This window comes from Vipera berus, assembly GCF_964194415.1.
Source record: "Vipera berus genome assembly, chromosome: Z".
Taxonomy (NCBI): Eukaryota; Metazoa; Chordata; class Lepidosauria; order Squamata; family Viperidae; genus Vipera; species Vipera berus.
In genome coordinates, this window is record NC_138205.1 from 128251729 (window position 1) to 128274822 (window position 23094).

At 42.8% G+C, this 23094-nt stretch overlaps 1 protein-coding gene across 1 annotated transcript in view; it reads right to left on the bottom strand.

The window, feature by feature from the left end:
- Window positions 1-23094, bottom strand: part of LOC308678424 (mitogen-activated protein kinase kinase kinase 3-like) — a 123436-nt gene that overhangs the window by 62163 nt on the left and 38179 nt on the right. The window contains exon 2 of the mRNA XM_081345614.1: window positions 18505-18589. Coding sequence (XP_081201740.1) covers window positions 18505-18508 — 4 coding nt within the window. The 5' untranslated portion in view covers window positions 18509-18589. The remainder of the gene's footprint in view (window positions 1-18504; window positions 18590-23094) is intronic.

Consider the following 23094-nt stretch of genomic DNA (forward strand, 5'->3'; position numbering starts at 1 on the left):
AGTCTCAACATCTTTTTGTGATGTGGTGACCAAAACTGGATGCAAGTATTCCAAGTGCGGCCTTACTAAGGCTTTATAAAACGGTACTAATACTTCACGTGATTTTGATTCAGGTTATCAGGAGAAAAAATTGCCACCTTCTAGCTATACACATATTTTTTTAAAAAAAAAAACAGATGCAAAATTATTTTCAAAGGTATCTAAGTAAGATGCTGTTATACCTAATTAATACTGTGCAACAGCAGGCCCGGCTGGAAATTTGGGTTACTAGATTTTGCAGAGCATATTTCCAGAAAGGAAAAAACGTATGATGTGCAGCTCAAAGAATGTGGAGTGGGCCAAGATCCAAAAAATCTGAAATAATATCAGCTTTAAATGAGCAAACCTCTGCTGTTCTTCCTCAGCAGTCCTCTGGAGGGCCAAGGAAGATTATCAGAGAAAAGGGAGTGGGAATCACTTCCTTTACTTCGCTTGATTTCCCAAAGCTTTTGGGAAATCCTTTCTCCTGAACTTTCTGCAAACCCAAATAATCAGCGGTCCTTTGCGATTGCACTTTAAACAGCAAACGGAACAATTGTTTTTTTTCCCCCTGCAAAAAAAAAGTTAACATTTCAGGTGAACTTGCAACTTGGATCAACAAGCGATGTCTTTGGTTGCAAAGCCATCCATCGTATAACTTTGTTTATTAAAGGGCTTCTGCCCAGAGATGGCATTTTTCCAATCAAGGTTGATCGCAACTCTAGGGATCCTCCTTAGGAGATTCCATGGAAGGAAGGGAATCCTGTTTCCATCACCAGCTTAGCCCAATGGTTTTCAAACGTGGTAACTTTTAAGAGGTGTGAAATTCTGGGAGTTGAAGTCCACAACTCTTAAAAGCAGACGTAAAGCAGGATCTTGTAACTGTGGGACGATGATCCAGTTTTGTTTAGTTTAGAAAAGCAGTTTAGAACAAGCAAGGCTCAAAAATATTTATCCTGTATTCTTTCTAGGAGAACATCTGCAAAGTTTCTATAACAACCTGTGGCTTATCCAAAATGTGAAAAATAAAACAAAAGTATTGAATAAAGTTCTTCAAATAGATGATACACCTGAGTTGAAACCAAGGTTTTGGAATAATCTCCAGGGAATATTATGGACCAGTCTATGTTCACAGCAGTAAATATCAAAGGAAATATGATGAACGGGGGGGGGGGGGTTTCCTCCTATTCTCCAAAGCACCTGAAGGCAGGACAAGAAGCAACGGATGGAAACTAGTCAAGGAGAGAAGCAACCTAGAACTAAGGAGGAATTTCTTGACAATTAGAACAATTAACCAGTGAAACAACCTCCCTCCAGAAGCTGTGAATGCTCCAACACTGGAAGTCTTTAAGAAGAGACTGGACAGCCATTTGTCTGAAATGGTACAGGGTTTCCCGCCTGAGCGGGGAGGTTGGGCTAGATGACCTCCAAGGTCCCTTTCAACTTTGTACTTTGTTATTCTGATACTAAATCAGAGACAAAGGAGGGAAGGTAATATAGACAAGATGACCCAAGTGAAGCCCCCAGGAAGTGTTACATCAGGTTTATATCTTAAGGCTCTTGGTCTCCCAAGTCTAGTTCAGGGATAAACATCTAGGGGGGGGGAAAAAGCTAAGTACAGCTCGACCTGATTGGATGAGACACCACCAGGAAACCCAAATCTATTAAAAATCCTCGAAGAAAATGGTGCCAAGTCACTGTCTTTTTCTTGCCAAGAAAGCTACAGAGATAACCTGCAACCAATAAAGAGAGTACAGGTAGTCCTTGCTTAACAACTGCCTCATTCAGTGACCATTTGCAATCACAGTGGTCATGAAAAATTACTTTGCAATCTTCTTTGCATTTACATCCTTTGCAGGTCTGTGAAGCAAAAGTATGTAAACTAAGAATACAGCCAAATCACTGTTTTACTCAGCAACTGCTTTGCTTAGCAACCAAGTTCCTAGTCCCAATTGTGGTCACTAAACGAGGACTACTTGTACATGAAAGTATGATTACGTGCCTTATGCCACACCAAGCTTTCACCCAAGGGCTGGACCAACTAGGAATCAGGCCAAAAAAATAAGCAAATCAGAAACTTGGCTGGACAAACTAACACCTACTCGGGATGCACTTAACTGTGATTAAAAAAAAATCAGCTCAGATCATCATTAATGATTCACTTAATGACTGCACTGCTTAGTGACTAAAATTCCAGTCCTAACCGTGGTTATAAGTCTAGGATTCATAGCTGGCTGACCAGCTGTACTCAGCTTGTGGTCCTCAGTGGAACCGCATCTACATGGAGGGAAGTGTGTAGTGGGGTGCCCCAGGGCTCTGTTCTGGGCCCAGTGCTCTTCAACATCTTCATCAACAATTTGGACAAAGGGATAAATGGGGAACTCATCAAATTTGCAGACGACACCAAGCTGGCAAGAATAGCCAATACTCCAGAAGATAGGCTTAAAATACAGGAGGATCTGGACAGACTTGAACACTGGGCGCTATCTAACAAAATGAAATTCAATGGTGAAAAAAGTAAGGTTCTCTATTTAGGCAAGAAAAATCAAATGCCCAGGTATAGTATAGGGCAGGGGTCAGCAACCTGAAACAGTGAAAGAGCCACTCGGAACTGGTTCCCTCACAAAAGGAAAAACTGGGAGCCGCAAAAAAAAAATGTGTGCACATGCGCGTACATGCGCGCATGCGCAGAACAGGGTTTGACTGAAGAGTGGAGCCAAGGCGAGATATGCACCTACCCTGCATATTTGAATTGACTGGTTGAACTTTTTTAGTCCCACTTTTTTTTTTTTTTGGACTGCACATGGCAGAGGACTGGGAGCCGTAGGAGACAGCTGAAAGAGCCACATGCGGCTCCGGAGCCGCAGGTTGCAGACCTGTGGTATAGGGGGTACCTTGCTTAATAGTGATAACTGTGAGAGGGATCTCAGAGTCCTAGTGGACAAATATGAGCCAGCCATGTGCTGCCACTGCCAAAAAAGCCAACACAGTGCTAGGCTGCATTAACAGAGGGAGAAAATCAAGATTATGTGAAGTGTTAATACCACTTTACAACGCCTTGGTAAGGCCACACTTGGAATACGGCATCCAGTTTTGGTCACCACAATGTAAAAAAGATGTTGAGACTCTAGAAAGAGTGCAGAGAAGAGCAGCAAAGATGATCAGGGGACTGGAGGCTAAAACATACAAGAAACAGTTGCTGGAATTGGATATGTCTAGTTTAATGAAGAGAAGGACGAGGGGTGACATGATAGCAGTCTTCCACTATCTCAGGGGCTGCGCCAAAGAAGAGGGAGTCAAGCTGTTCTCCAAAGCCCCTGAAGGCAGGACAAGAAGCAATGGAGGGAAACTAGTCAAGGAGAGAAGCAACCTGGAACTAAGGAGAAATTTCCTGACAGTGAGAACAATTAACCAGTGGAACAACCTGCCTCCAGAAAGTGTGAATGCTCCAACACTGGAAGTTTTTAAGAAGAGACTGGACAGCCCTTTGTCTGAAATGGTATAGGGCTTCCTGCCTGAGCAGGGGGTTGGACTAGATGACCTCCGAGGTCCCTTCCAACTCTATTACAATTACTGTTATTATTATTACTATTTGTAAATACATAAAATAAGTTGCAAAATTCCTCAGGCCAACTAAATACATTAGGGCAGAACTGGCCAGATTAACTGTGGCATTAATCAACTTTAGGAAACAGAGTAGAAAACAGAGTTAATACAGATGCTTAAGATAAGTCAACAGGAACTTGGCATCCTGTTGACTTATTCCTTGCCAAAAAAAAAACAAAAAACATTTTTTTTCTCCTCACCCTCATTGTCTGTGGTTTCAAAGCTTGATTGAGGAAGAGGTGAATTTAAAATAAAAAAAAAACCTTTGCAGAGGTGAAAGTTCAGATTAGGAAATGTGGGTTCCTTTCAACTGTCCCTTGTCCACATTCATTCTGTCCACAAAGTATGAGAAAAATTCTGTTCCCGCCACAACAGCACCATTTTGGCATAATAATAAACTTTTGGTTTTTCTTTCTTTTTTAAAAAAAATATATGACATTTAAAATGATTGCTGCCCTTCCTTTGGAGTAGAACTGTAATACAAGTAGTCCTTGACTTACGCCCTTTAGCTTAGTGACCATTTGGAGTTACGTCACTGAAAAAAGTGACTTATGGCCAGTTCTCACATTTACGACCACTGCACCATCCCCATAATCACGTGATCAAAAGTCACTTGGCAACTGGCATATATTTACGGCAGTTGTACTCTCCTAGAATCATGTGATTATCATTTGTAATCTTCCCAGCCAACTTCCTACCAGCAAATGGGAGAACCAGATTTGCTTAATGAGCAAAGCAATTCATTTAACAACTGGGGCAAAAATGCCATAAAATTGGGCAAAACTCACTTAACAAACTGCCTCGCTTAGCAATTAAAATTTTGGGCTCAATTGTGGTTGTAAGCTGAGAACTACACGTAAAGCAATCTACAAGGAATGAAACAATAAATATGCACATTTCAGAATAGTGCTGTTGATCAATAGAAACAAAATATATTAATTGAATGGGTTGCTTTTTTGGAAGGAAATATTTTGGATCAGTTCTTATTCTAAAAATCACTGTGTCAACGCTGCTAACATCAGATGTTTTTGCATTGACAACAGATGGAGATGCAGCCATTTTCTTCTTTTTGCTTTTATAGTTAGATGATGCTGAGGGGAGGAATATGCATGAGAGTTTAGCTAGACATAACAATACTGAACCTAGTGTGAGAACCAAGGTTATTGAAATAAGAGATGATAAGAATTGGCGGGCTGGAGGGAGAGCCTGCATTTCAAACTAATTGGGGAATGTGATTTATGACTGTGAATTGAAGGAGGGAATTGTGCTTTGATACTATGTGCTCAAGGGAGGGGAACTCAGATTTTGGCTTCGACTGTGTTAGTGCCGATGCTATGCTACTCAAATAAAGATTCTTTAAGGTAAACAATGCGAAGTTCTTTGAAGAATTTCATCTGTCGGAACCATGACACCCTGGATCTGTGGGGGTAGATTTCCTAGAAAGCCAAAATTATAACATATATAAAAAAACTCATTTATATTCTTCTGTGTCATCCACATTTGCTTCACATGAAGTAGAATTTTCCCACTGCTGATTTTAACTCAACTTCCCTTTTTATACTGTTCTTAAGAACTCAGCTGCCTCTCAAACAAATATCTCCAAATTTAAATGTTTAGGTGGGAGCTTTTTTTAAAAAAGAGGAAATAAGAGGCTTTGAAAAACAGAAGACAAATCAGAAACGCAATTGCCTGGTTATCATATAGGCAAAACACTCATTTTGGTTCACATTAAAAAGGTTAACCTCTAATGTGAAAGACAAATACAGTGAAAGGAATCACCTGGGTGATAATGACTTAGATATTTTGTCTATTTTGCAGTAATTTACATATTTATTAATTGTATATATATAGAATCATAGAGCTGGAAGGATGTTTGAGGTCTTCTGGTCCAACTTTCTACCCAAGATAGGGAGTCCTTATACTATCTCAAACAAATGGTTGTCCAATCTTTTTTGAAAATCTCCAGCAATGGAGCACCCACAACTTCTGGTGGCAAGCTGTTCCACTGATTAATTGTTTTCGCTGTCAGGAAATTTCTCCTTAATTGCAGGTTGCTTCTCTCCTTGATTAGTTTCCATCCGTTGCTTCTTGTGCCACCCTGAGGTCCTTTTCCCTAAGGGCTAAACTGATGCCCTAAGCCAGGAGTAGGCAACCTTGGCTCTTTTACGACTTGTGGACTTCAACTCCCAGAATTCCTGAGCCAGCCATGCTGAGGAGAAAGAGAGAGGTGTCATGCTGAGCCATGCTGACTCAGGAATTCTGGGAATTGAAGTCCACGAGTCGTAAAAGAGCCAAGGTTGCCTACCCCTGCCCTAAGGCCTTCAAGTACAGGTAGTCCTTGACTTATGAATACAATTGAGCCCAAAATTTTGGCTGTTAAGTGAGACATTTCTTAAGAATGTGAATGTGAAAAGGAGGGAATGAATATAGGTAGTCCTTGAATAACAACCACGATTGAGGCCAATATTTCTGTTGCTCAGCAACCCAGTTGTTAAGTAAGTTTTGCCCCATTTTATGACCTTTCTTGCCACAGTTTGTTAAGTGAATCATTGCACTTGATAAGTTTGTAACCCGGTGGTTAGATGAATCTGGCTTTCCCACTGTTTTACTCGTCAGAATTCTGCAAAAGGGAACCATGTAGCCTTGGGACACAGAAACATTTGTAAGTAAGAACCAGCTGCCAAATGTCTGATTTTTGATCACATGACCAAGAGGATGCTACAAAAGTTGTGTGAAAAACGGTCATAACTCACTTTTTTTGTGCCATTGTAACTCTGAACAGTCACTAAATGAACTGTTGTAAGTCAAGGACCACCTGTAATGGAAGATTGTTCTCATGTCCCCTCTGAGCCTTCTCTTCTTTCAGATGAACAAGACTAGTTCCCTTAGCTCAGGGGTCTTCAAACTTGGCAACTTTAAAACTTGTAGACTTCAACTCCCAGAATTCCTCAGCCAGACATGGCTGGCTGAGGAATTCTGGGAGTTGAAGTCCACAAGTCTTAAAGTTGCCAAGCTTGAAGACCCCTGCCTTAGCTGTTCATCGTAGGGCCTGGGGATTTCTCAGGCTCTTGATGTTATCCCTCAGTTGATGCAGCCCAGGACTGCATTGGCCATTTTGGCAGCTGCAGCACACGGCTGGCTCATGCTTAAGTGGCGATCCTTCGGGGCACCTAGAAGCCTTTCGCAGTCTCTATTATTGAGCCAGGTATATATACCACCACGCTCTTTAGGACCCATGGCCGTGCTAGCCTTAGGCAAACGCCAATGGGTCAGGGAAAGAGATCTAAGATGAGACTTAGCAATCTTCAAATTGTAAAATATAAATTTGCTAGGAGAAAAAGAATGTAAGAAATAAGCAATGTATGCTGCTGGAGGAGAGCCCTTTTCTAATTAGTTCAGCCGTCGATTTTTGTACTGGCCAATCAGCTATACAAGAAAGCACGTGAAGAGGAGGAGGAGGAGGAGGAAGAGAAAGAAGAGGGGGAGGAGAAAGAGGAGGAGAAAGAAGGGGAGGAAGAGGAGGAGGAAGAGAAGGAGGAGGAGAAGAAAGAGGAGAGGAGGAAGAGGAAGAAGAGCGGGAAGAGGAGGAAGAGGAAGAAGAAAAAGGGGAAAAGAAGGAGGAAGAAGAAAAAAGAGGAGGGGAAGGAGGAGGAAGAGGAAGAAGAGGGGGAGGAAGGAGGAGAAAGAGGAGGAGAAAGAAGGGGAGGAAGAGGAGGAGGAAGAGAAGGAGGAGGAGAAGAAAGAGGAGAGGAGGAAGAGGAAGAAGAGCGGGAAGAGGAGGAAGAGGAAGAAGAAAAAGGGGAAAAGAAGGAGGAAGAAGAAAAAAGAGGAGGGGAAGGAGGAGGAAGAGGAAGAAGAGGGGGAGGAAGGAGGAGGAAGAGGAGGAAGAAGGGGAGAAAAAGGAGGAGGAAAGAGGAGGAGGAAGCAAAGGGGGAAGAGGGGGAAGAGGAAGAAGAGAAAGAGGAGGAAAAGAAGGAGGAAGAAGAAGAAAAGAGGAGGAGGGGAAGGAGGAGGAAGAGGAAGAAAGGGGGAGGAAGGAGGAGAAGGAGGAGGAAGAAGGGGAAAAAGAGGAGGAGGAGGAAGCAGAGGGGGAAGAGGGGGAAGAGGAAGAAGAGAAAGAGGAGGAAAAGAAGGAGGAAGAAGAAGAAAAGAGGAGGAGGGGAAGGAGGAGGAAGAGGAAGAAGAGGGGGAGGAAGGAGGAGGAGGAGGAGGAAGAAGGGAAAAAAGAGGAGGAGGAGGAAGAAGAGGGGGAAGAGGAGGAAGAGGAAGAAGAGAAAGAGGAGGAAAAGAAGGAGGAAGAAGAAGAAAAGAGGAGGAGGGGAAGGAGGAGGAAGAGGAAGAAGAGGGGGAGGAAGGAGGAGGAGGAGGAGGAAGAAGGGAAAAAAGAGGAGGAGGAGGAAGAAGAGGGGGAAGAGGAGGAAGAGGAAGAAGAGAAAGAGGAGGAAAAGAAGGAGGAAGAAGAAGAAAAGAGGAGGAGGGGAAGGAGGAGGAAGAGGAAGAAGAGGGGGAGCAAGGAGGAGGAGGAGGAGGAGGAAGAAGGGGAGAATGAGGAGTAGGAGGAGGAAAGAGGAGGAAGGAGGAGGAAGAGGAAGAAGAGAAAGAGGAGGAAAAGAAGGAGGAAGTAGTAGAAAAGGAAGAGGAGGAGGAGGAGGAGGAGGAGGAGGAGGAAGAAGAATCTAGGCAGTGCCCTGCTGGAATTGGACCTCTGTCCGTCTCATCTATCAGCCTTTCTCCCAGTGTGCCACCCACTGCCCAGGGGGGGCCCTCCCCTCACGCCAGTCTCCTATCTGACAGGACCTATCAGATGCCCTCAGAGGCTGCCCATCTTGCCCTCAAGGCTAAGAATCCCTCCATCAATTGGCCCGACCCTTTTTCGAAGCCAACCAAGCTGGTCAACTGCTACCACATCTCGTGGCAGTGAATTCTGCAGGTGATTTACACCCTGTGTAATAAATATTTCCTTTTGCCTGCTTTTTCCAGCATACAACTTCACGGGGTGACCTTTGGTTCTATTATTTCGGGAGGGGGGGGGAAGCAGTTTCCCCTTTTCCGCTTTGTCCATACCACGAATAATCTTGGGCGCTTAAATCGTGCCCCATCTTGTCCAAGCTTCTTCCCAGACTTGAAGGCCCAAATGTCACAACTTTTCTTTTTAAGGAAGCTGTTCCAGATCTCTGAATCATCTTAGCTGACTTCAGCTCCACTTTTAACCCTTCGGAGGTGCAACAACTAGAACTACACACCCTATCCCAGTTGCAGTCACCCAATTTAATTTGCATAAAAACTAATATGGGAGTATTGACACTTCATGACAATTGTGGTTAGTTGGGTTAGTAGTGAAACCAGAAGTTAGAGATCAGAAAGACAGTTGAACAGAAGGGCAAAATAGCATCAGATCTTCATTTGTGAGGGAATCGTTGTGTGAAAGTACACCGCTAACAATATAATTGAAAAAGATGAGGCACCAACTAACTTCTTGTCAAAAAACCCCCCACAAAACATTATGATGGCCAATGAATTAGACAAACTTTAGCAGTTTCCCAGAAGCATTATCTGAAGACAAAACTCCCATGTTCTTCATACACAACTTACCATCATTTGTTTAGTTCAAAGTTACAATGGCACTGAAAAAAATGACTTACGGCTGTTTTTCACACTTACGATCACTGCAGCATACCCAGGGTCACGTGATCAACATTCAAACGCTTAGCAACTGGTTCGGACTTATGACCATTGCTGTGTCCCAGGGTCACGTGATCTCCTTTTGCGACCTTCTGACAAATTCAATGAGTAACCCAGATTCACTTAACAATCGTGTTACTGACTTAACAACTGCAGTGATTCACTTAACAAATGTGCCAAGAAAGGTTGTAAAATGGGACAAAACTTATTTAGCAACTGTCTTGCTTAGAAATTTTGGATTCAATGGTGGTCATACATGGAGAATTACCTGTACACTTTTATTAAAAAATCAAATTCATGAAATTTCAAAAAAGTATAAAACATAAAATAACAAAAACCAGAAAAAATTTGGAGGATCAAAAAATGGGTAAAAAGTTAAAAATTGACAAAAAATAGGGGACAGATTGACTTCTTTCTTCAGTATCACAAAAATTATATCTATATCTCTATAGATATAGATATAGGTTAAAATAACTGCCTAATGTGCAATCAGCCCAGGTTCGAATCTCAGAAGGGTATGGCTGACTGATGAAAACAAATAAGTTTGAAATGCATATCAGTCTCCCTTTAATTCTTTGTTAGCAATCTAAAATTTACACAAATATGAGCTGTCACTGTTGTGACTACTGCCTGTCGATGGCCTTCGGTTAGGCTGAAACAGGAAATAAAGATTTGTCCCGTGTTTGGGGCCTAGCAAGGTAATCTAAATAGTTAACAAGCATTTAACATCTATATATATCTGTATATATCTATCCATCTATCTATATCTATATCTATCTGTATCTATCTGTATCTATATCTATCTAATTCTATAATCTTTATCTGTGTATGTAGCGCTCTCTCTCTCTCTCTATATATATACATATACATATACATATACATATACATATACATATACATATACATATACATACATACATACATACATACATACATACATATATATATAAAATCTGTTTTCTGAGGTTTTCGCGGGTGTTTGTATGTAGATCTTTGGTCATTCGGGTTTTTTCCTTCAATTCTACGTGGGAAAACCCCCGAATGACCAAAGATCTATATATATATCTGTATCTATATATCTCCTCTTCATGGATTACTGCCTTGTCGTGGCGAAGGGGCTTGCGTAATTCAATGAAGCTATGAGCTATGCCATGCAGGGCCACCCAAGACGGACAGGTCATAGCAGAGAGTTCTGACAAAACGTGATCCACTGGAGAAGGAAATGGCAACCCACTCCAGTATCTTTGCCATGAAAACCCTATGGACAGTACCAAAAGGCAAAACGATATGACGCTGGAAGATGAGCCCCTCAGGTCGGAAGGCGTCCAATATGCTACTGGGGAAGAGCAGAGGGCTAGTACTAGTAGCGCCAGAAAGAATGAAGCGACTGGGCCAAAGCCGAAAGGACGCTCAGCTGTGGATGTGTCTGGTGGTGAAAGGAAAGTCCAATGCTGTAAAGATTTTTTCTCCATAGGAACCTGGAATGTAAGATCCATGAATCAAGGAAAGCTGGACGTGGTCAAACAAGAGATGACAAGACTGAACATTGACATCTTAGGTATCAGCAAACTAAAATGGACAGGAATGGGTGAATTTAATTCAGATGACCATCAGGTATACTACTGTGGGCAAGAATCCTTCAGAAGAAATGGAGTAGCCTTCATAGTCAATAAAAGAGTAGGAAAAGCAATACTGGGATACAATCCTCAAAATGACAGAATGATCTCAGTTCGAATCCAAGGCAAACCATTCAATATCACAGTAGTCCAAGTCTATGCCCCAACCACCAGTGCTGAAGAGGATGAAATTGACCAGTTCTATGAAGCACTACAGCACCTTATAGAACTAACACCAAAAAATGATGTTCTTATCATCATGGGGGATTGGAATGCTAAAGTAGGAAGCCAAAAGATAACTGGAATAACAGGCAAGTTTGGCCTTGGAGTGCAAAATGAAGCAGGGCACAGGCTGATAGAATTCTGTCAAGAGAATGCGATGGTCATAGCAAACACTCTTTTCCAACAACCCAAGAGACGGCTCTACACATGGACATCACCAGATGGTCAACACAGAAATCAGATTGACTATATGCTCTGCAGCCAAAGATGGAGAAGCTCTATACAGTCAGTAAAAACAAGACCAGGAGCTGACTGTGGCTCAGACCATGAGCTTCTCCTTGCAAAGTTTAGGCTTAAACTGAAGAAAGTAGGGAAAAGCACTAGGCCACTCAGGTATGAATTAAATCATATCCCTGTTGAATATACAGTAGAGGTGACAAATAGATTTAAGGAATTAGATCTGATAGACAGAGTGCCTGAAGAACTATGGACAGAGGTTCGCGACATTGTACAAGAGGTAGCAACCAAAACCATCCCAAAGAAAAAGAAATGCAAGAAAGCAAAATGGCTGTCTGAGGAAGCTTTGCAAATAGCTGAGGAAAGGAGGGAAGCGAAAGGCAAGGGAGAAAAAGAAAGATACGCCCAATTGAATGCAGAATTCCAGAGAATAGCTAGAAGAGATAAGAATGCCTTCTTAAATGAACAGTGCAAAGAAATAGAAGAAAACAATAGAATAGGGAGGACCAGAGATCTTTTCAAGAAAATTGGAGAGATGAAGGGAACGTTTAATGCAAAAATGGGCATGATAAAGGACCAAAATGGCAGGGACCTAACAGAGGCAGAAGAGATTAAGAAGAGGTGGCAAAATTACACAGAAGAACTATACAAGAATGAGCTTAACGTCCCTGATAATCACAATGAGGTGGTCACTGACCTCGAGCCAGACATCCTAGAATGTGAAGTGAAGTGGGCCTTAGAAAAACTGAGCAACAACAAAGCTAGTGGAAGTGACAGTATTCCAGCTGAGCTATTCAAAATCTTAAAAGACAATGCAGTAAAAGTGCTACACTCAATTTGCCAGCAAATTTGGAAAACTCAACAGTGGCCACAGGATTGGAAAAGATCAGTTTACATTCCAATTCCAAAGAAAGGCAGTGCCAAAGAATGTTCAAACTATCGCACCATTGCACTCATTTCTCATGCTAGTAAAGTCATGCTTAAAATCCTACAAGCTAGACTTCAGCAGTATGTGGATCGAGAACTACCAGAAGTACAGGCAGGATTTCGAAGAGGCAGAGGAACTAGAGATCAAATTGCCAACATACGCTGGATCATGGAGAAAGCTAGGGAGTTCCAGAAAAACATCTACTTCTGCTTCATTGACTATGCTAAAGCCTTTGATTGTGTGGATCACAACAAACTGTGGCAAGTTCTTAAAGAGATGGGAGTACCAGACCATCTTATTTGTCTCTTGAGAAACCTATATGCGGGTCAAGAAGCAACAGTGAGAACTGGACACGGAACCACTGATTGGTTCAAAATTGGGAAAGGAGTCCGGCAAGGCTGTATACTGTCGCCCTGCCTATTTAACTTATATGCAGAGCACATCATGAGAAAGGCAGGGCTAGATGAATCAAAAGTTGGAATTAAGATTGCCGGAAGAAATATCAACAACCTAAGATACGCAGATGATACCACTCTAATGGCAGAAAGTGAAGAAGAACTAAAGAGCCTCTTGTTGCAGGTGAAGAAGGAGAGTGCAAAACTTGGGTTGAAACTTAACATTAAGAAAACGAAGATCATGGCATCTGGCCCTCTCAATTCCTGGCAAATAGATGGGGAAGAAATGGAGGTAGTGACAGATTTTATTTTCCTGGGCTCCAAGATCACTGCAGACGGGGACTGTAGCCAAGAAATTAAAAGACGCTTGCTCCTGGGGAGGAAAGCCATGGCAAATCTAGACAGCACACTAAAAAGCAGAGACATCACCCTGTCAACAAAAGTGCGTATAGTCAAGGCTATGGTCTTTCCAGTTGCAATGTATGGCAGTGAAAGTTGGACCATAAGAAAGGCTGAGCGCCAAAGAATTGAGGCCTTTGAACTGTGGTGCTGGAGAAGACTCCTGCGAGTCCCTTGGACTGCAAGGCGATCAAACCGGTCAGTCCTAGAGGAGATCAATCCTGACTGCTCTTTAGAAGGCCAGATTCTGAAGCTAAAACTCAAGTACTTTGGCCACCTAATGAGAAGGAAGGACTCACTGGAGAAGAGCCTAATGCTGGGAAAGATCGAGGGCAATAGAAGAAGGGGACGACAGAGAATGAGGTGGCTGGATGGAGTCACTGAAGCAGTAGGCGCGAGCTTAAATGGACTCCAGAAGATGGTAGAGGACAGGAAGGCCTGGAGGAATGTTGTCCATAGGGTCGCGATGGGTCGGACACGACTTCGCAGCTAACAACAACAATCTATATATCTATATCTATATCTATATCTAAAGTAACTTTTTACTCGGTTAAAACAAAGCAGAAAAATATCATGCAAAAATATACAGATTAAACAACCAAAATAATATTAAAAATTATACAATAAAAGACCTTTTACTTTCATTTTAAACAAAAAATGCAGAATGCATGCTATTAATAAGAAAAAAATGTATGCTATTTCTATAATCATATCAAATCTGTCAAATCCTCAGTTCAAAACTTCATTTTTATCTTTTCAAGAAATCCAAAAATGGTTCTCCGAACAGAAATAAAAAATTAGATAGTAGTTAGTTTTGCCATCTCTTGCCAATTTCAAAATCTGCTCTTCACTTATGGGTTATTTGTGTATTTTTCCACCTCTATCCATATGAAAGTCTCAGCCCTGTGGTTTTATGTTAACATACATTTAACTTTATGACCATTTCAAAAACTAGGCAAAGTCTAGTCTATCTACCCCTAAACTTTTATGCAGGTAGTCCTGTATAAAAGTTTATTTATGACCACAACTGAGCCCAAAATTTCTGTTAAATGAGTTTTGTTCCATTTTGTGACCGTCCTTGCCACAGTTGTTAAGGGAATCACTGCAGTTGTTAAATTAGTCACATGGTTGTTAAGTGAATCTGGCTTCTCCATTGACTCTGCTTGTCAGAAGGTCACAAAAGAGGATCACGTGACCCCAGGACACTGAAGCTGTCATAAATATGAGTCAGTTGCTAAGCATCCAAACTTTGATCACGTGACCGTGGGGACGCCGAAATGGTTGTAAGTGTGAAAAAATGGTTATAAGTCACTTTTTTCAGGACCACTGTAACGTTAAACGGTTATTAAATGAACTGTTGAATGTTGAAAACTACCTGTAATGTTTCAAGGCCAAACAGGGGTCCTTTACTGGATGAATTACGTTTCCCCCTGGGTCAGAAACATCATTTGGATGTTAGGTGAGAAATTAGCAATAAAGGAGGAGAAAAAAAATGAACAGGACAGGGCACAGAGAAAATGCGAAGGGACAGAGGAATAACTTAGCAATCTTCACACCGTCTAGAGACGACCTTGTTATTATTGGCTTGGTTGGCTGGCTATCAGTCTGAAGAAATTTATAGTGAGTTCCAAGGTTTTGCTTCCATCAACAAAAAATATATATTTTTTTAAAAAATCACCGAATTTGGAAGACTTAAGTCCCAAACCCCTTGTTCTGAACCAGCCCTCTTCTCGCAACCCCTATTCAAAAAGAAGAGACTGGAAAGCGTCCAAGGCTAAAAGGCTTCTGCCAAGATTTAATTACGCAGTTAACAAAAACACTAGAGCTTGTCTTCTCAAGCGGAAAAGTTGCTTTCAGCAACCAGCCCCTCCCCAAACACTCCTTTTATAGAGAGCTCAGGGCGTGGTCTCCCTGTGCCTCCTCCCGAGGAGTCCTGCAGCCTTTCTTTGTTTGTTCCTGCTTGACTGCCTCCTGCGTCGGGCGTCCTTGAACAGGGCCAGCTGTGGGTCATCTTCCTCCGCACTCTCGGGCTCACGCAGCTGAGAAGAGGTCCCCGGCTGAGGACTCTGCAAAGCCTCCAAACCATCATCAGCCGGTTCGTTTCCCTCCTCCAAACCATCATCAGCCGGTTCATTTCCCTCCTCCCCCTCAGAGTCATCCGATACATCAGAGCCGGCTGTCGGACCCACAGGCTGGCCCTGAGTCACAACACCCCTGGGCTGCAGCCTACTAGTTCTAATAGTTTGGAACGGGGCCATGCAAGCAGCTGCATTTGTCGGAGTGCCAAGGAACCATCCCTTCTCCCCCCACCCCCGGGCCGCCAATTCGGAAAGTTTGGGGACCACTGACTTAAGAGATAGATGGTAGAAACTAAGAGAAGAAAAGATACACAGTACAATCAAAGATAGACTTCTAAAAAGGTCCTCCATGGGACACAAAGGCAGTTTATTTATGAGATAGATAGATAGATAGATAGATAGATAGATAGATAGATAGATAGATAGATAGATAGATAGATAGATAGATAGATAGATGATAGATAGATAGGAAGGATAGAGACAGACAGACAGACAAGGTAGGTAGTTAAGTAGACAGATGTACAGACAGATAAGGTAGGTAAGTAGACAGACAGATATGATGACAGATAGATAGATACAGAGAGAAAAACAGAGACAGACAGGTAGGTAGGTAGATAGGTAGGTAGGTAGATATGGATGGATGAGAGAGAGAGAGAGAGAGACAGACAGACAGACAGGCAAGGTAGGTAGTTAGATAAGATAAGATAAGATAAGATAGATAGGTAAGTTAGATGATAGACAGATGATACACAGACAGACAGACAAGGTAGGTAGGTAAGTAGACAGATGTACAAACAGACAGATAAGGTAGGTAGGTAGACAGACAGACAGATATGGATGACAGATAGATAGATACAGAGAGAAAAACAGAGACAGGTAGGTAGGTAGGTAGGTAGATATGGATGGATGATAGATAGATAGATAGATAGATAGATAGATAGATAGATAGATAGATAGATAGATAGACAGACAGACAGACAGATATGGATGACAGACAGACAGAATGATTGTGTGATTAACTTAATAACTAACACTTGGCGTGATTATCTATACTTGAAATCCCCAGGGAAAATCAATTTTCTTTGATTGAAAGACAACTACGTAATGGGAAGATAAAGAATTAATTTCTAGAATACGGCCTAACTTTTGTCTTCTTAACCCATTAGGAGGGACCACCCAAAATTGTGTGGTTTGTGCATTGTGTAGGGCTTGAAGAAATATGATGTGTAATTTTGTTTGGTGATTCGTTCCCTCTATCTTCCCAGATAAAAAAAAACAACTTTTGCTGATCTGCTAGGAATGCAAAGAGACTTTGATCTGCATCATAAAATCCAATTATTACATTGTAGAGGATCTGACTAACCAGCTCTCCGGTAGAGTTTAGAAGATACAAATAGTCCTCAACTTACAACCACAATAGAGCGCCAAATACTTGCTGCTAAGCAAGACATTTGTTACGTGAATTTTGCCCCATTTTATGACTTTCTTGCCACAGTTGTTAAGTGAATCACTGCAGTTGTTGAGTTAGTAACACGGTTGTTAAGTGAATCTGGCTTCCCCCATGGACTTTGCTTGTCAGAAGGTCGCAAAAAGGGGATCATGTGACCCCGGGACACAGCAACCGTCATATATATGAACTAGTTGTCAAGCATCTGAATTTTTTTTCCTGATATATTTCCTTTACTAGTTTATGATATAAGTTTATAATATAAAATACAAAAATAAGAAAAAAAATAGTAGGAAAATAAGGGAGAAAAAAGGGGAAAGTGTGGGGCAAAGGGAAAAAAAGCAAGAATAGGCATTGACTTCCAACTCTTTTTGGTATAGTAGAATAAGATAAGAGCATCAAACCTCAACTTTTTACTTTTACGTAATAATATACCGTATTTTCCGGCGTATAAGACGACTTCTTAACCCATGAAAATCACCTCAAAAGTTGGGGGGTCGTCTTATACGCCCAGTCGTCTTATACGCCGGAAAATCAGTGTCTGGCGGGAGCCGGCAGGGCAGTCCTGCGCACGCGCGCACTCCCCAGCTGCTAAGGAGCAGCCGTGGAGTGCGCGCGTGCGCAGGACTGCCCTGCTTCCTCCACAGTGAGAGGGGAGGGCGTGCCTTCCCGGGCTCGCTGATTTTCCGGCGTATAAGATGAAAAATCTTGAAAATCATCTCAAAAGTTGGGGGGTCGTCTTATACGCCCAGTCGTCTTATACGCCGGAAAATACGGTAACCTATAAGCCATTTCTATAACAACAAACCTATTAATCGGTAAATCCCAAAATCAAAGTTTCTTTTTTCCCCCACCTTAAGCACAAAGTCCAGAAGTGGTTTCCAAGTTGAAACAAAAGTTGTATTTTTTTCTTTGATCAAAGCAGTCAATTTAGCCATCTCTGCTAACTGCATCAACTTTTGCAGCCAATCAGCCATTGTGCAAATCAAAGTGTTCTTCCATTTTTGTTTTGTTGTTGTCAACATATATGACATCAAAGTTCCAATTTTTCCCCCAAGTTTTTTCCCCCCCATTAAAACATGAAGGAGTTTCTGGTTTTATTTTTATATTCCCTTTGACAAACTTCTGTATTAAGATGTGAATCCCCAAGCATCTGAATTTTGATCACGTGACCATGGGGATGCTGCAACGGTTGTAAATGTGAAAAACATTCATAAGTCACTGTTTTCAGTGCTGTTGTAACTCTGAATGATCACTAAATTAATTATGGATGAGGACTATCTGTAATTATTCAGAACAAGCTGAATGTTAGTCCGCAGTGGGAGATAACGCTAGAACAGACATGTCAAACACAAGGCCCGGGGGCCAGATCCGGCCCGCGAAGTGGTTTCATGCGGCCCACGAAGCCATCCTGGAAACAGTGAGGGAACGGCCCCCACTGCCTTGGCCCTGGCCCAGAGACCCTCCTCCCGCCAGAGACCCTCAGATCTCTCCCACTCCTGCCCAGACCCCCCATAGGCACCCTTGATGCGAACGATGTAGAGCTGGCCACGCCCACCCAGTAGGCCATACGCACTCTGGCCACGCCCACCCAGTAGGCCACGCCCACCTGGCCCTCTGAGGGCAACTGCAATGCTGATGCGGCCCTCAATGAAATTGAGTTTGACACCCCTGCGCTAGAAGGTCTGACACAATTCTAGGCTAGGTCAGCAGAAGCAATTGTATCAAAAACACACCTCATTTTTGCTCTTTTATTAATTGCTCTTCTCGTATCTGTGTGCACCTTATCAATTCCACAAGAACTCACAAGACACTCCATTCTACACCACCTATGATATAGGATCAAGCCAGAAAAAGTTAAAAAAAAAAGACTTACCCATGGTTGTATCTTCATCAGGTCTGTGTCCGGCGATTGACTTGGTGCACGTGCCCTGTTAATGCCTTCCGAAATAATAGCTGTCCTATGACAATAGAAAAGATGTAAAGTTAATTGGAGGTATATCTCGCCTAGCTGGCACCAGCAAGCTGAATTTGGCTGATCTCTGAAGCTAAGCGGGGTCAGCCTGGGTCAAGTCTTGGATGGGAAGTCATTTTTGGAATCCGGGAATTAAGAGTGAGATGTTGAAAAACATCCTGGAATGAACCATTGAGGATCAAATAAACGCTGTCAAAAAATGATAGGGAAGAATCAAGAGCCCATCTGGAATTGAAGGCAACTCCTACTTCGAGATTCTAAATCAAAATTTTGATTTAGCATTAAAAAATAGTATCCTGCCTCCGACATTACCATAGAATGTCTTTCTTCTTCCAACAGAGACATGGGCCATGGCAAATGTAGAGGTGGTCCTCAAGTGAAAACCATTCATTTAGCAACTGTTCAAAAGTTACAATGGCACTGAAAGGAGGACTTAAAACTGGTCCTCATACTTACGACTGTCACAGTATCTCCAAGGTCACCTGATCAAAATTTGGGCACTTGGCAACTGGGATATATTTAAGACATCCCAGGCCTGACAGATGGCTGGATGACTTTAGGCCAATTACCAGAAGACGGTGAGTTCTAGCACCACCTTAGGAATGAAAGTTGGTTGGGTGACTTTGGGCCAGTTACAAGGAGATCGTGAGTTCTAGCACCACCTTAGGAATGAAAATTGGCTGGGTGACTTTGGGCCAATTAAAGGAGATGGTGAGTTCTAGCACCACCTTAGGAATGAGAGTTGGTAGGGTGACTTTGGGCCAATTACCAGAAGATGGTGAGTTCTAGCACCACCTTAGGAATGAAAATTGGCTGGGTGACTTTGGGCCAATTAAAGGAGATGGTGAGTTCTAGCACCACCTTAGGAATGAGAGTTGGTAGGGTGACTTTGGGCCAATTACCAGAAGATGTTGAGTTCTAGCACCCCCTTAGGAATGAAAGTTGGTTGGGTGACTTTGGGCCAGTTACAAGGAGATCGTGAGTTCTAGCACCACCTTAGGAATGAAAATTGGCTGGGTGACTTTGGGCCAATTAAAGGAGATGGTGAGTTCTAGCACCACCTTAGGAATGAGAGTTGGTAGGGTGACTTTGGGCCAATTACCAGAAGATGGTGAGTTCTAGCACCACCTTAGGAATGAAAATTGGCTGGGTGACTTTGGGCCAATTAAAGGAGATGGTGAGTTCTAGCACCACCTTAGGAATGAGAGTTGGTAGGGTGACTTTGGGCCAATTACCAGAAGATGTTGAGTTCTAGCACCCCCTTAGGAATGAAAGTTGGTTGGGTGACTTTGGGCCAGTTACAAGGAGATCGTGAGTTCTAGCACCACCTTAGGAATGAAAATTGGCTGGGTGACTTTGGGCCAATTAAAGGAGATGGTGAGTTCTAGCACCACCTTAGGAATGAGAGTTGGTAGGGTGACTTTGGGCCAATTACCAGAAGATGGTGAGTTCTAGCACCCCCTTAGGAATGAAAGTTGGTTGGGTGACTGGGCCAATCACCAGGAGATTGTGAGTTCTACTCCTGCCTTAGGCATGAAAACCAGCTGGGTGACTTTAGGCTAATCACCAGGAAACGTTGAGTTCTAGTCCCGCCTCAGGCATGCAAGCTGGGTGGGTGACTTGGGCCAATCACCAGGAAACGTTGAGTTCTAGTCCCGCCTCAGGCATGAAAGCCAGTTGGGGGACTTGGCCAATCACCAAGAGACAAGGAGTTCTAGTCCCGCCTCAGGGCTTGCAAGATGGCTGGGTGATTTTGGGTCAATCATTCTGTCTCACCTGCCTCAGAGGACTGTTGTCAAGAAAATAAGAGGAGGAAGGAGAATTAGACATGCCACACTGGACTATTTATAAAAAAGAAAATTATGGTGGGATTTTAAAAAAGTATAATTAAAACAAACCTTCTTCCCAGCAAATGCCGGGCCAATCAGCTATCAAATTCTTGACTCAACACCCATCCTAGCCCAATGATTGGGGGAAGAATCAGGTCTTCATCATCAAAACAAAGACTCACATGGAAAAATATATATGGTATTTTAGAAAAAAAAATCCACCAAGCTTACTTTCAGCAAATTTCCAGGACGTCTGACAGACAAAGCGTGGGATGTTATGTGTGTTTGTGTGTGTTCTGCATGAATGAGTCTGTTGATAAATGAATGCGTTCTTTTTTTTAATGCAATACAGAACTGTCTGAAAATATTATTATTTTTTTGAGAAATTTGGCATAGCAGCTGAACTACCCATCAGAAAAAAAACAAGCGAAATAGCCCAACTTATAGCCTGGAAAATCAAACTGGAAGTTGAAAAAACAAGACTAGACATGGAAAAACAGAAGTTTCAATCATGCTGTCATTATATCAATACAGATAGTCCTCAACTTATGACTACCACTGAACTCAACATTTCTGTTGTTAAGTGAGACATATATTGAGTTTTGCCCCATTTTACCACCTTTCTTGCCACACTTGTTAAGTGAATCCCTGCAGTTGTTAAGTTGGAAACACAGGGTAAGAAAAAAAGGTGACGAAGGAGGCAGGAGAAAATAAGGGTCCATAATATTATTTAGGTGCTATCAAGTTGGTAATGCCTAGTGATCACATAGAACAGGGCTTTTCAACCTGTGGTACGGGTACCACCTGTGGTACATTGGCACCTGGCAGGTGGTACGCGACCATCCTAGAAAAGTGTTAGTGGGGGAGGGGAATGAGCTGAACCGGTGGCAGCACCGCACAAGCCTGAGCGAGAGACGGCTGGAGCTGCAGGGCTGTCAGGGCTCAGCAGAAGCGCCAGGATCGGCACCAGGATCCAGCTGGAGCTCAGCACTGATCCTGCCACTTCTGAGCCCAGAAGAAGCGCCGATCAGCTGGAATGTTGCAGCATCTCCAGGGTCTTGTGATTTACATTCAGATGCTTGGCAACTGATTCATATTTATGACGGTCACAGTGTCCCAGGGCCATGTGAAGTGACCAAAACCTGCTGCAACCACCCAGCAGAGGGGGGGAATAAAAACCAAACACCCCCCCACCCCACCCCCACTGCCAATCCTCAACAGAAATGCTCACAACAATGAAAACCTTGGACAGGAGGAAGAGCACCGCCAGGCGGGCAGGCAGGTGTCTTGTTCGGCTGTGGCTTGGGGGGCACTTTTTTCAGTGCCATTGTAACTTTGAACAGCCACTAAGCGAACTGTTGTAAGTTGAGGACTACCTGTACTTCATCACTTTTTCTCCCTTTTTTTGTCATCAAGTTTTTGACCCCTTGCTAGGCGACTGGTGGTATTCGGATGTTGCCATATCCTAAAAGTGGTACAATGGGTGAAAAGGTTGAAAAGCTCTGACATAGATAACATCTTCACTCAGATCATTTGTTCTCCACCTGGTCTTTCTGACCCTCCAACAGAGGTACACACCACCCACCTTGCTCCTCGTCATCTTCTCTTTCCTTCTGTCTTCCCCAGAATTATGGACTTCCCAGAAAGCTTGGTTTTTGCATTGATTCACTGGTTGATTACAGGTAATCCCTGACTAATGACTAAAACTGATGGTAAATGAAGTCACCAGGACGTAAAAAAGATGTTGAAACTCTAGAAAGAGTCCAGAGAAGAACAAAGATGATCAGGGGACTGAAGGCTAAAACATATAAGGTTGCAGGAATTGGGAATATCTAGTTTAATGAAGAGAAGGACGAGGGGGGACAGGATAGCAGTCTTCCAGTATCTCAGGGGCTGCTCCAAAGAAGAGGCAGTCAAGCTATTCTCCAAAGTGCCTGAACAATTAACCAGCTTGCCTCTGGAAGTTGTAGGTGCTCCAACACTGGAGGTTTTCAAGAAGAGACTGGACAACCATTTTGTCTGAAATGGTATAGGGTTTCCTGCTCAAGCAGGGGGTTAGACTAGATGACCTCCAAAGTCCCTTCCAACTCTGTTATTCTGAATAATTGTAAGTTGAGGATTACCTGAATATGCCACCAAATTGCTGTCAGTTGCAAGATGAGATATTTGGCCTTTGCCCTACCTTCGGAGAGGAGAAAAAGAGAGACATTGGAAGTCGTTGAATCAAAATCAAAATTGGGCTTGGAGCATTTGCTCCTAAACCCTTCTGGATACTTCACATTAGGGAGAACAACTCTTGGCTGAAAAATATCACGCACTGAAGCTCTGCATTCTGCCTTAATTACATCGGAGGTTTCCTCCACCTAGCTCAGAATTTATTTCACTTTCGTTGGTAGCCCTTTTCTGTTTTTTAAGCCAATAGGATGTAGAATAGGAGTCCCCAATCCAAGGGCCAGGCCACAGCCTGTTCAAAAGGAATATATGGCTGGCTATAGGAATATAGCCAGCCGTACCGACAGGCTGAAAAATAGCTTTTATCCGTGGGCTGTTAGGCTTTTAAATGGGACATAATCTTATGCAGAATTGACTTGGGAGGCCGGTGTGTTGTGTAGTTGGTTCACATAGTGTGGCGGGATGGAGGGTTTGTTGTCACTGTGTGTTG